At 42.9% G+C, this 14,194-nt stretch overlaps 1 protein-coding gene across 2 annotated transcripts in view; it reads right to left on the reverse strand.

Annotated features, from left to right (window-relative positions):
* Positions 1-761: 761 nt before the first annotated feature.
* Positions 762-14,194, reverse strand: part of FOSL2 (FOS like 2, AP-1 transcription factor subunit) — a 43,233-nt gene continuing 29,800 nt past the window's right edge. For both annotated transcript variants that reach the window (XM_069236216.1, XM_069236217.1), the window contains exons 2-4: positions 13,810-14,064; positions 11,860-11,967; positions 762-7,252 (exon numbers count right to left, since the gene is read on the reverse strand). In XM_069236216.1, coding sequence (XP_069092317.1) covers positions 6,737-7,252; positions 11,860-11,967; positions 13,810-14,064 — 879 coding nt within the window. In that variant the 3' untranslated portion in view covers positions 762-6,736. The remainder of the gene's footprint in view (positions 7,253-11,859; positions 11,968-13,809; positions 14,065-14,194) is intronic.

Here is a 14,194-nt window from a genome sequence, read left to right on the forward strand (position 1 = left end):
GATTACGGTTGAAACTATTTAAACATCCAAAGCAACCAACATTACCAGATAGCTTTTTTTCCATTTATAATAAAGCTACACTTACTCCAGTTTACACTAATAAGTTTGATCATTCTGGTTCTTCTCTTTGTTGATCTTGAGCTAATGACAATGGCTCTATGAGTCATATGTTATTTAATAGTATGAAAAATCATTTTGTTTAGTTTGATCTAAATGTTCCAAACATTGAGTATTGATCTACCATTTATCTTGTCTAATATCTTCAGCCTCTATCTCCCAATTCTGATAGTCCTACTAATATGCCTAATGTATTGGATCTCCTTATTGTGACTGCATTGAAGGCGATACCATCTTGTTGGATATATTTTTCCAAATTGTTTTTTAGCTGCTAGAATCTACTTTGTGTTAATCAAGGTACAAGTCTTTTAATTTCAGACTTCAACAAACAATTAAATATGTTGTAATTTAGTAATCTCTTACCGAGGTCTTCTCTTCACACCTAATTTCGAATTCTACTATATTTTCATCTTGGACCTGACCTTTTTCTTCATCTTCCCATGATCCTCTCAATTCTCACCTTTTTCCCATTAGAAAAAGTAATCTTATCTTAAGGTTATATGGAATATTATATTGTATACCTAAGTACAAGTGAAACTATTATAATAAATGTTTTCTTCATCCAAAAAAAATTGAGTAGACGAAAAAGAAAAAAAAACATTAAAAGGATTGCTTTTTGAAAAAAATGTTCATTCCACAAGCCATTGTTATAAAAAGGAAACATTTAATAGCTCAACAATAGAAAGGAAACATTGTGGAATTTGAATACACACAAACAGCCCAGTGTCTATCTAATTTGGACAACAGGTGTCAAATTTACACACCATCATGATTCAACACTGCACAGTTCTGAAACCATCCCAAATAAGAACTATGAAGAACTCAAATCGAAGAAAATATAAAAAGTGCATTTTTATCTAAATTAATTTTATTTATTCTACAAAATTGGAATCAATTAGAAGTGTAGAAGCAAAAAATGTATGTTCTTTCTTTCATAGCAGCAAGCTTTTACTAACAAGCTTTTTAGTGCAAATACTGTAGGCCTGTATTTCAGTAAAACAGCAAACAAAAAATTACTCAATCCTGATCTCAATCTTGGTTGGGCCAAAATATAACCAATAAAAAGAAAGTTCATGTTGCTTTGCATGGTCATTACTTAAAAAATAATTCTAAAGGCTTATTTATTGGCCACAAGATGGCGATATTGCTGTACAAAGGTTATCCCTTAAAACAAAAAATGAGGGCCCTTTTAAATGGTATCCCAGAGATTATTCTAACATGTATACATCTTTACGCAGCCTATACAGACTAGAACATACAAAAAAGTTGAGCAAAGAGGAGTGTTCCCACTCAAGTAATATCTTGACAGGAATTAATCTAAACAACTGTAAAAAAAAGAAAGAACAGTGCTCTGAAACCTAGTTAAATACTTGACACCAGAAAATACTTTAAGACTCTGACAAAGGCAATGCTGATGATCTTCATTACCCAAGGTACTTGTGAACAATCGCTAAAAATGGTATCTGAACAAATACATCACTATGTACACAAACAATGCATTACTTCACCAATGAAATAAAGGGATACCTTGGATCTGCACAATTGCCACATTTTATTTAAATATCAAGTATATTTTTAGATCAACTTGTGTAGCCAAAAGCTGAAAGGCAGCCAATTTCATTGGTCTGGTTCGGTTTGCTGGACCGTGTGCCCTTTAGACTGGACACCAGCAACGCAGCGAGTCAGTGTCTCTCAAGAATAACTTTCAGCAATTTAAAGACAGACTTGCAAAGTAATGTAGACAAACATGGTGGTATTTATAATGCTTTTGTTTACGATTTGAGTCATGGAAAAAAATAGTACACACAGATGTAAACATTTTAAATAAATAAGATGCAAGATATTCTGTAGAACGTATAAGAAACCTTTCGGAAATTGCTCTCCAATGTCCACGTGGAATGATTCTTTGTTGTGACAGTGCTGAGATCCAGCTATACATTAGTAAATGTAGGTTTTTTTGTTCTTTCTTTCTCGAGAAGGCGTTTTGTTAGGGGGTGGGTCCAAAACTAATGAGAAAGAAGAACTCAAAAGTGGAAACCAGCAAAATTAACATTTTATATACCCTGACCATGGATATATTGGCATCACCCGAGGGAAGAGCAGTTGGTTCACAAAGGACAAAGCCATCCAGATTTCTGGGATACTACAGAAGAAACATACAGTGAACCAAAAGGATAATTTGTCAGTGGTTATCTTTCAAATCTAACATGGCTTTGGCCTTCGAAGGAGAAAATTGGACACACCAACACTTATCCATGTACAGAGTACACAACTCTGTGCCTGTTCCTTTACTCACCTAGTCCACATATTTCATTGTCAAAAGACTGTATGCAAATTAAATAATCCGGTAATCTGAGGGGGTTAACATTTTGCCTGCATTTTCTCATAATGCATCTAGCCAATCTTAATACAAATCAAGTTGAGGCCTTGTTTACATTACAAACCAGAAACCAGAGTGTAGATGTGACCGACAGCTGTGACTTGTCATAGCGACCCACAATGACTGCAGTCGGCTATGCTCACTTTCAACATGGCTGCCACAGTGTCCATAAGGCACAACGTTGTTTGAGGGAGACCTGGGGAGCAGGCGATGAAAAGCTCAATGTCATTGTTGGGAAAATTGTAGAGCACAATATGCCTGAACGATGAACCGCAGCTTGAGCAACTGCAACATGGGAGCTGGTGAGATGCTGCACATCTCTCGACAATCGGAGAGAAAGAGCAACTTCCTATTTTAGATCCATACCAACTGCAGAAGCCTGAAATAAACAGAAATCAATCACTTAATTACATAGGGCAGGAGTTGAGGACTGTTTTCCAGGTTTTATGCAGTAGAACACGTGGCCCCATTACAAGCAGGCCACTATGTATTCTGCCCTGCCATGACCCTTCGGAACTGAAAATGGTACAGGTAATGGTAATTTTAGGATGGGAGAGGTGTGGACCACCAGCCGAGTGTCCGTACCAAATTCTGCATTTTATCCCTACGTGAAACATTCCAACCCTGCAGTGTTCCCAGCGGGCTTGTAATCCAGACGAGCCTGTTAATCCCGGGTACCAGCCCTATCAGGATAAACTTCCCGCTTGTAATGGCTCCTCAACACACCACATCCAACCAGTCGGATAGAGGGGGAAATCCCAGCTACCTTCACATGAAAGAAGACTATAGCACGTGGGTTCAATATGATGTATTTAGGCAGCTCTGGTCCTCGTCCGTACAGATGGAGTGAGGTGTGGTAAAACTGGTAGAGAAAATGCTCAAACCGCTTTGTGGGCCTATGGCCTAACACCACTTTTCACCTCCATCCACAAATGGGATTTGCAGTGCTCAAACTGGAGCAAAATTGGATGCCTCAGTCACCCATGACTGAGGAAAACTAGTTAGTTTAATGAGGTTACCGAATGCTCCCAGTTGATGGAGAATGCCAGGTTCATGCATGGTGCTCAATGCACCTGACCTGCTCTCGATGTTTGGAGTTTCGAGGAGAGGCACCGGGTGAAAAGGATGAGCCCAAGTTAACACAGAGTACGAGTCACAAAAGAGAGGTGGGAATGTACACATGTAGCATTACATCTACTTTTGCAGGACATTTCTAACTTTTCAAAAACCTTTCGGTGTAATCCTGCGACTGTCAACCTATGTGCACCATTTGCATATATGGCAACATATAGATCCATATCTTAAGCATATGGAAAAGTAATTTAAAGTTGCCCCTGTGGAAAAACCTCTCATCATATACCCTGGCCAACTTTAATGGAGTTTCCTCCACTGTCCCACATATTTACTCCCACTGATGACAGCAGTCTGACACGACGCGTTCTGGGTGGGCACCTTCTCAGATAAAGCTTGGCGATTCCCTAAATAGACCTTTTCTAGAAGGGTCCATTCTGGGAGGCACACAGCCTGAACGTAGGCAGATCTGCTCGACCAGCAATCCTGCCACTCTTGGAAATCTGTCTATGGTACAAGTCACGATAAGAGTTTAAGGCCCATATTTATACTTTTTTAGCGCCGCATTTGCGCCATTTTTTGACGCAAAAGCGGCGCTAAAAAAGTATAAATATGGTAAATGACTGATGTTTGTGGATCTGGAATAAAAGCTGGCACCCAGGGTGTGCTTAACTTCATCAATCGGGAGGGACGTGTATTTGAATTACAATGTGAACGTCACTGTCTCCAAGCTATTTAAATTTTAAACCACAGCAATAAGCCAGAACTCTACAGTCCAATTTCTGTCACCCAGTCATATCCTACTGCATTTTAACAGCATGCTCGATAGCACAGTTATGGCTTGCCAAATAGGCCTGCGCCTTTCACCTGCCTTAATCACAAGAGAAGTGATTGCATAAGTTATGGGGCAGCTTCCAGCTTGCTCAGTTTATTTCATTCTTTTGACGTTTACGAACTTCAGATTTCGCTGCACTTTGTCAACCAAAATGGAAAACAGTTTTTTTTCCCCCTCAAACACAAGATATTCTCCAGGCTGTTTTGAGAATACAAAATATGATGTGTAATGGAAAGTTTTAAAGCCTCAAAAAAAGAACAGTGCATTGTTCTAGCTGTGCTGATCAGAACTCACGATCTCATCAACACAGAACGATGCAATTGGGTCCTGCTCTACGCAGGCTAAAGTGATCTACTCCCCAGCGGTTGTAGCTATCAATAGTGCAGCAGGTGAAGTGGCACCCGGGCCCAGGAGAGTTAAGCCCACTGACTAACCAATTTCATGGTAGGATAACCAAGTCTAAAACATGGTATGTCTGGTGTGTGTCCTGAATTGTGCAAAGTGGTCTTACAGCGTGGAAAGTGATGCAATAACACTACTTTATGGACCAAAAGAAGGCACTCACTTAGTCAATATCAAATGTAGTAGTGCTCAAGGGCACATGATGGCACACGGACCTGCAGTTTCCTGTACGCACCTGTGGTACAGGGCTTAACATGGAGACACACTGATGCCAGGATGGTGGTCTGCTTTTGGAGACTGCAAGTAGCTCCTCTGCGGAAGCGTGAAAATCCACCATCTTTCATGTTACCGTCTTACAAGCCTTCCTAGTCCACCAGCTCCCATGTTTATATATTGTCAACAATACCCTTTGAAACAGCTTTGTGGTGTATAAAAAAAAAAGGAATGAAAAATACACATTTAAGGGGTCATATGTGTAATTGTGTAAGGATAAGTAATTGTACAGATTCAATCACTCACTGTTACCACATGAAAAATAATTGAGTAAGGTTAAGGATTGAAAAAACTGAGCAATAAAATACATCTTGAGCTGCACTGGGGTCTACACCATTGAAAAAAGAACAATAAATTCATATTGCGAGTGGTTTTAACTAAAGACCTGATCAGTGGTGCATTTTTCTTTCAACTTTCTCCAAACTTCGTTCAGTAACCTCTCTGCTGGTAATTATTAAGACTATTATTGTGACTTTGGTCTCCCAGTGACCAAAAGAGTACAATGATTGCTCGCACCATAACAGACGAACATAGCAATTTCCTCATTCAAGCCACAAGTGGAATATAACAGGTAATAGGGCAGAATGCGCAACACGATTGTTCAAAAAAATAAAATCACGACCTGATTGTCAAAAGCGCCCAAGAACCTGTTCTTTTTAGGATTTTGCAGATCTTTGCAACAACCACTGAGTAAATGTCATATCACCATGGACCCGTGCAGTCACGCACTGATGCATAATATCAGCGTATCCTCCGATAAAGTTATGCACCACTGTGGTTCCACATATATCAACTGCATGGCATTTCAGCCATCACCAGCAGAGATTATCGAAACCGGGGGTCCACACACTCACAGATGGAGCCCTGCTGTTCCCAGACCAGAAGAGCTTTTGCTTGTGCTTAGATTGTGATTTCTGTGTGCTACCTATTAATAAACTCCTCCATGAAGATAGAGGGTTTCATTTTTAGAACATTCAAGAAACCTGTAGTTGTCTTTTATTGTTTATAAATTGTCCCCAAACCATGTGCTGCAAGCCACAAAATGGCAAACTCTTTAGAACTTACCCTAAGACGAATCAATGTTTTTCATTGAAATACCCTCTTCCTTAAGAACTTATTTTTGGCTGTGTGTTGCCTTTCCGTACCTTGAACAAATACTGAAACTATCTTTGCTTGTCCAAAAGCAACAAAATAAAAAAAATAACCGTCATTCCCTAAGCCAAGCAGCATACCACCATAACACCAATGAACAAAGAATTGACAGCAGAGACGCTAGGGGAAATGTCAATGCAGACAGTGGAAGCCTAAAGCCACCAATCAGAGTGTTTAAGAACCACTAACAGTGCCAACCACAAGGTAAGAAACGACATATTGCAAGGAATGTGTGGCTGGTCTTGAGTTTGTTCTCCAGCTCTAAAGTATATCCAAGTCAAGTAATTAACGGTGTTCGATTCGGATCCAGTTCTAGAAATGGCTTTTCCTCTCAGTGTTCTCGGCTTGTCTTTGGGACTCGATCCCTTGCACACTTCCTATTTTCAGCTCATTCCCGGCAGCCCACTCAGAGGAGCTGCGCTTCATCCTGCGCTGTACAGCAATGCTTCCTTGTGCTCAGAAACCGTTCCGGGGTTTCCCTCCTTGCTCAAGGGCGCCGGTGCTGGTTATAGTGCCAGAAGGGTGGGGGAGTTCAAAGAGTCCGAAGATTGGTCGCCGCCGCCTCCACCGCTGCTGCTACTCCGGCGGTGCGCTTTGGAACATGACTCGGAGGAGGACATGGGAGAATCCTGCTCCAGTCCACTGGGGTACGTAAACACAAAGTTCGAAGTGCTGGGTGTGTCCGGCGGCGTGGAGGTCACCACAACCGGAGTGTTCAGCGGCTCTTCTCCAAAGTAACCAGCAGCGATGCTGATGGGTTTGATGACAGATCTTGGGGCCTTGTCAATTACAGAGGACAGGATGGCTTGCTCCTGAGGTTCTTCTTTGATCACCACGCCGCCGATTGCTGGGGTCCGCACCGTGTGGAGAGGCTGTGGAGGAGACGTCCTCCTCTCCTCTGGGCTGATTTTGCAAACCGGCGTGTGAGCAACAAGCATGAATTCCAGTTTATCCTTCTCCTTCTGCAGATCTGCAATCTCCTTCTGAAGCACAGATTTCTCTTCCTCAAGCTTCTCCGTTTCCTGTGAAATGAGGAGGAAATATAATTTAAACAGGGAAAGATCACAAACACAATGTAACAACTTTTGTCTTGAATATAAGTTTATATCTATGTATATTGCAATATATCTCGTCACACAGACTTCAGGCTGTACTACAGAGGTTCCTCTTGCCCCCTCAGTTTGTGCCCGTCCTGCCACCTGTCTGCTCATGCACAAGCGCAAAGACACCCATTATTCCCTCCACCCCTATTTTTCACCAATGTGTGACCTGGAGAAGCCATGCAGTCGAAACTTTGCTAGGAAGATAAATAAATAAACAGAGGTTCCTCGTATAAATAACTTTTTACAGGAACACAAAGCAACAACTTCTCTTCGAAGACTCCGTTCCAATAAGCGGGCACAAGGGAGCATTCCCTACTACTGTGCGCCAAGTACTTTCTGCTGCTGATACAGGTAAATGAACAATTGGGAAAATGTTCGACAGAAAGGCTTTATCGCAAACGTACTTGCAACACCCTTAGATTTTTAGGAAAATAAAATACATTTTGTGGACGGTTGAGATGGATTTGATGGTTTCTGGGAGGTAGTCACCACTTCCCATTGTAAATGCATTGTTTATTTTGACTATAAATTTGATCCAAAAAAATTATATCTGCTTCAAATTTGGCATTTGCTTAATGTATGCAGCCATGGTCCACCATGCCAGTCTTCTTGCAATCCCGTGCAGGGGGGAAAAAGGTATGGGAGGGATCATAGAAGACATGATGCAGGGGTGTGGCATTTATTAAAATATCTACTTGTCCAGGGGACAGGTTGCTTCTCAAATCTACTTGTCCTGTAAAAAGATCTAGTTGTCCCTTTGGTGCCATGTAGTGTGGCGACAAATTATGGCAGCAATCTCATTATGTAAGAGCTCTGATAATAGCCTCTCTGATTATGCCAGGGCTACTACCTTAGTAGGGCTTGAATACTTGCAGTTTCAATCCCTACTGTAGCCATTTCCTTATTTTCCACCTTTCTGCAGATCTGCATACTGGGGCTGGAGGAAGCAGTAAGCAATAGTTCCAGGGCTGAAATGCCTTTGAGTCTGCAAACCTACTAACCTGCATGTTTTAAAGATTTTCACCAGCTTCTCCCGAATATTTTCCCATAATAAGAAAGGTTGGACATTTACTCCTGACAATGGCAGAATTAGAACTTCTTCCAGGGTTGGGAAGAAAGTGGCTGGAGGGAAAATGAACTTGCAAATGCTCAATAGATTTTCAAATGAGCAAATCTACACATCGTATTTACCCATGCTAAAATACAGTTCACAAATATTTTATAGGGGTACGACATATACCATGGGTGCACTTTTGTGACTTTCTTTAAGAATTTGGGGCCACATGTCAGTAGGTTCAGATTTGAGACCCGCAAATTACGAGTCAGACTCGCAATTTGCGAGTCGCAAATCCGAATGTAGGATGGCACCATCGGTGATTCGCAAGGGCTTCGCAAATGCCCACCTCATGAATAATCATGAGGTGGGTCGCAATTTGCGACCCCCTTGCGAATGGCGGCCCTCACAGGGATGGTGGCCTGCTGGAGACAGCAGACCACCATGTCTGTGACTGCTTTTGAATAAAGCTGTTTTTTTTTTTTTGTAATGCAGTCCGTTTTCCTTAAAGGAAAACGAGATGCATTACAAAAACGAAAAATGAAACGTTTTCGTTTCATTTTTTCAGAGCAGGCAGTGTTCCGCAGGACCACTGCCTGCTCTGAAAAAATGTTTACAGTGACATTCACAATGGGATAGCTAAAGTGTTAGCACCCATTCGAAATGGGTGAAAACTGCGATTGGTTTGCGCCCGCGTTCGCGGTCACAAAACAATCCTACATTGCACTGCGAGTCGCAATTAGGAAGGGAACACCCCTTCCTAATTAATAGTCGCAAACCCGTTTTGCGATTCGGTAACCAGGTTACCGAATGGCAAAACTGGGTTTGTGCATCGCAATGTGCTTTTTGCACGCTGCAAACAGCTAAAGTCGCTGTTTGCGACATGCAAAAAGCTACCTACATGTGGGTCTTGGTCCCTAATTAGGTCTGGTGTTAACAAAACATTTTGTTTTTATTAAACTTCTATTTCTCTCTCTTTCGGCTGGCTTTACTGTGAGCGATCGCATTCTGCTCTTCCACAAGGAGCATATTGGCACACAAAGTAGTTTTGTTCAGTGTCAGGAACTACAGTGGCAATCAATGACGTAACGAAACTGGAGGGTGCCCCTTTGCAAAGAACATGGAGGAGCCCCCTCTCCAGACTCACTCAGGGCAGGTGCTGTGCTGAAGGGGCCCCCTGGAGGGCGGCTGCGGGGCCTTTGTTATGCCACTGGTGGCAACGTGTGCTTTTAGAGTTCAAAAACGTTTTTTTTTTTTTTGCCAGTGTTTGATAGTGTTGAGGGCCTGATAGCTCCCACAACAATAAAGTGTTACAAAAGCCATGTCAAAACAAGACACGCATTGATGAAACTAAAAGACTTATAAAAATATGTCCGATCAGTTGGCTTTGTCAGTGTTTGTTTATTTTCATGCTTGCCATAATCGTGTTGAAAATGGTTACACTGATTTTCCATTAGAAATATTTTTGGGAAATACTAGCATGCACCAACACATTTTACTAAATGACACTTCATTTGCATCTAATCAGAGAGCATTCTGGGAGCATTATACTTAGCCTCATAGCCTAAACTTTTCAAACGTGTATACACGTTTTTTTTTTTTGTACTGGAACCAACATCAGTAGTGAAGTGTGACCTTAAAACATTTAATTACAGCACTCACCCTAATAATGAAGGATTTCAAATAATGAACCATAAATACAAGTTCGAACAGCATTATCTTTTGGAAACACATTACCTCAACTGCAGAGAGTTCCACTCTCTGTAAACAGGCAGCCAAAGGGTTTGTGCTGCAGAGGGTTGGGCCTACTTGTCCCAAGGACAAAGTAAACATAAAAACTTGTTGCCCTTGACCCCAAACAAGATGTGCCGGGCGTCGGGCAATAGGAATTCCACATCCCTGGACATGCCTTCCCATTTTAGGTTCCACAGGAAATTGTACTGCTGGAAGATTGATGCTGTTTCCCATTGTGAATTACCAGCTTGCAGATTCAGACAGAGGGGAATAACTACACCAATTCCGTGATATTAGAATTAGGTTAAATTGTTGACAAGTGCACTGGGGTTGAATTATTTAGTAAGACTGTTAAAACACCCTTTAATGGTTTCTAAAGTGCTGAATGTGGAAGAAGTATACTCCTACTGCAAAACAAAAAAAATACAGAGATATCTAAGAAGGGGTGACCCAGATTAAATAAATTTTAACTTGGTATTTTAGCAGTGTGTTTTTTGTGGGGTGGGGGGACAGGTGGGAACAAACGTTACCATGTTGCATCGCAGATCTGTGTTGCAGTTGATGCTGCGGCACCTTATGGTACCAACCAAGTCTGTGCAAATGTTTGTGACTTCTGGGGAGGGGGTGATCCTGCCAGGTCTGTTCACATCAGAAGAGACAATATTGCTCAGTAATAAGTTAGTCTCATAGGGCAGCTCAGGAGACCGTCAGAAGAATGTGCAGTGCTGGACCCTCATCCTTGGCTACAAACAGCATCTACACTCCACATGTGACTACTAAAAGAAACCAGTGGTGCATCTTGTCCCATCCACTGCCCCACATGCACCTCTCCCCTCCTCTTACCCACCCTCCCCTCCTACAGTGAGCTCACCTCTAAGATGAGGTGCATTCAGAGCGAGCAAAGGTCGTGAGGGGACACACGGTAGGGGTGCAGGGGTCTATTTCATTACCATTCTAGATACAAAAGCATTCTTGACCTTGAGGGTGAAGTCAGCAATGCTTTGGAGATCTATGTGGTGAATGATTCCTGCTCTTGATGGGCCAGGCAACTGGACTATCCACTATGTCTTATCTCTAGGGACAACTCTGGGATGCCTCTCACAGCTGGCAGGATCTCCCTTACACAACCCTAAACAGGTGCTGCAAGGGGGGGGTTTTGAGGTTCTTGTGCACCCGCCAGAGAGGAGATGCAGCATGGAAGGTGTCCTGCACAACACAGCTTCAAAGGCATGTTGTTACATTTGAGGTTGCTAATGAAGAGGAATGTGAAACAGCCATAAACCCAGCAAGGCACTGGCCCCAAAACCTATAATACACCCAAGCAAACCATTACTACCCACATCAAGTTAATGGTTATTAGAACACAGGAATGTTGTGAGCTCCAATGGAGACAATGCAGTGGCCCAGGACTAACAATGGCCAGTGTCCACCTTCTGGCTCCAACATTCCAATATTTGTCTCTGTTTATTCTTTTTTAATTCAGAACATTCTACCATTGGTGGGTTGAATGTTCTAATAGCCTTATAGCGCTTCTAGCTCGGGCTATTGCGGTTCTTAAAGGCCTTCTCTCTCGCATAGGGCCTGGTTCAGGGCCATTAACAACCAGAGTAGCCCTCAGCTGTGGTGGGCTATAAGGCTATTGTGTTCCCCTGCCAGTATTAAATGCTACAGGTCTATAATTCCGACACGTCCAGTATGGGCTTCTGTGGCCTGGAGAGTATATGTGCGCCGTACGTACTGCCTGGAGTTTATCTGTCAGTTCTCGGCGGCGATTGCGACACTTCGCGGCAGCCAGTTTGTTCCGCTCTCGTCGGACTCTGCGTTTTTCCTCCTCTTCAGGTGAGAGCTACACAAGAAAAAAAAAAAAGAAAAAAAAAATCTGAGCCTATTGTCACTTGTTTTTTTTTTTTTTTTTAGCAGTTGCACAGAAGAAGCGAAAGCAGAGAGAGCGAGGAAGGAACAGGAAGCCAGATTGAGCAAGAGGAACATGAACATGCTACCAAGGACAGGGAAGGAGAGTCCTGCTCCTGAGCAGATAAAGGATTGCACAAGCGGCCAGCCCGCTCCGCGGTGTGCGGTCACTGCAGCGCCAGCGTGTGGTAAGACTTCTTTGAAAGCGAAGGGGTTTTCAACTGAAACCTTGTCAGCAACGTCATGCAGCTGTAGACATTGTAGTTTTCCTCAAGGTCAATTCCAGAAAGTAGTTTTAGAATACTTACGAAACAAAACTCAGGGGGTGTCCACTGCACACATCTGCTGATTTGTTTAATTACGCCTAACCCTATGTGTCCTTATAATATTGCAACACTGCGGTGAAACTCTTTGCAGCTGCAATGCAAGGGCAATGGCTCCCTTTCGGAGTCTTCACTTTTCTCCAGCATTCTCTCCTCGCCCACCACTCCTGTGATTTCTTCCACACACTCAACTGGTTCCTCTCCCACTTTTGTGGGAGTCTTGCAGAACCAAGTAAATATTTTATGTAACAGAAAAAGAAAATCATTTCGAGCATTTTATGGTAATGTGAAAAACAATCAAGAGAAAAAAGAAATTTAGAAACATTGTGAGTGGTGTGAAGTCTCCTGGTTCTAGCAACCACAAAAGACCATTCAGCTTGAAGCAAGAGACGCTGTAGGGTTTCATATGCAAGCTTTGAAAGTTTTATATGTAGGGGAAAACAATCGGAATCACAGAACGAGCAACTTATGACTGTATGAAATATGCCAGTACTGCGTATTAGCGGTATAAACATTTCTTGTGGGAGGGGCAGACGAACGTGACGAATACCCATCAAGGTATGACATTGCAGGATTCTGGGCGGATGTGCAAAAAGCCTCAGCCAGTTACCTGCCCTCATATTTTCAGAGTAGGCGGAGAAAGGGGTATTTTTGCATTCAAAATGTGGTACATATGAAGGAGGAAAAAAACTCTCCAATGTCCTAACAGCAAACAAGCGCGTCCAAGCTCTCAATCTAGTGCTGCGTAATCTGCAATTTATGTAGATGTCCAAGCATCTCCAGGCTGAGTCTGGCACTACAAAAAGACTAGTTTCAAGAAATTCACAGGTTTACTTTAGGACAGTGGTTTCCAACCTTTCGAATTCTGTGGGCCCCCACTTTATCATTACTGGAACCCAGGGGCCCCCACTGAATCATTATTGGAATCCAGGGACCCCCTATAGAGTCATTACTGAAAGCTGGGGATGTAATCTGTTATTTCATTTTCTAAGCAGTCGCGGACCCCCTGAAGAGGCTTTGCGGACCCCCAGGGGTCCCCAGACCACAGGTTGGGAACCACTGCTTTAGGTCTCATAAAAATATTCCTTTTTTGTGACCGAGACTGACAAGACATTCCAATAGGAATAAAACAGTTACAATTTCTGACTGCTAGGAAGGACAAATGTTGCAACTATTTCAGAAAAAAAAATAATACCTAGGGCCACCTCTGCCTGTAGCAAGCTGAAGTTATGGAGTGCCCCAAGCTGAGTAGTGCTAGGCTGGTTGGCCTTTAGACGGGACCAATGACATGGCAGCACTGCAGGGATGCGTTAAGGGCCCCGGTGCACAAGGATGTGCGAAGAGTGTTAACAGGAGTTTGGGTCTCCCAAGTTTGGTGTATAATAGATGGAAACCACAAGTCAAGAGTAGTTAGTGCATGAAAGGAAGCGCTGAGGGCTCCCACTCCACATTACCTGTTCATCTCTCCTCCTCCGACCCACTGTGCTGCCGATGGTCTTGATGACGCCGGGCCGCTGCAGCGCCGTGTGCCCAGTCACAGAGGACAAGCCGGGCATGGCGTGGCTGTAGGGGTGCGAGCGGGAGTAGGGGCTCGACATGGAGGTGATCACAGTGGGCTGCACCATCCACTGCAGTTCCTGGCTTGTGGTTATGGCATTAATGGTGGGAATGAAGGCACTGCTGGCACCCGGCATGTCCGCTCGAAACTTCTACAGCGGGAGAAGGAAAAGAAAACACGTAAGCACCGTCTGACCAACCAGAACACTTCCATTCAATATACAAGATCCAATCAAAGCTCGACTACCTAACTGTAACCATGGACTGGGAACATGCTCTAGC

The sequence above is a fragment of the Pleurodeles waltl genome, chromosome 5 (genome assembly GCF_031143425.1).
Source record: "Pleurodeles waltl isolate 20211129_DDA chromosome 5, aPleWal1.hap1.20221129, whole genome shotgun sequence".
Taxonomy (NCBI): Eukaryota; Metazoa; Chordata; class Amphibia; order Caudata; family Salamandridae; genus Pleurodeles; species Pleurodeles waltl.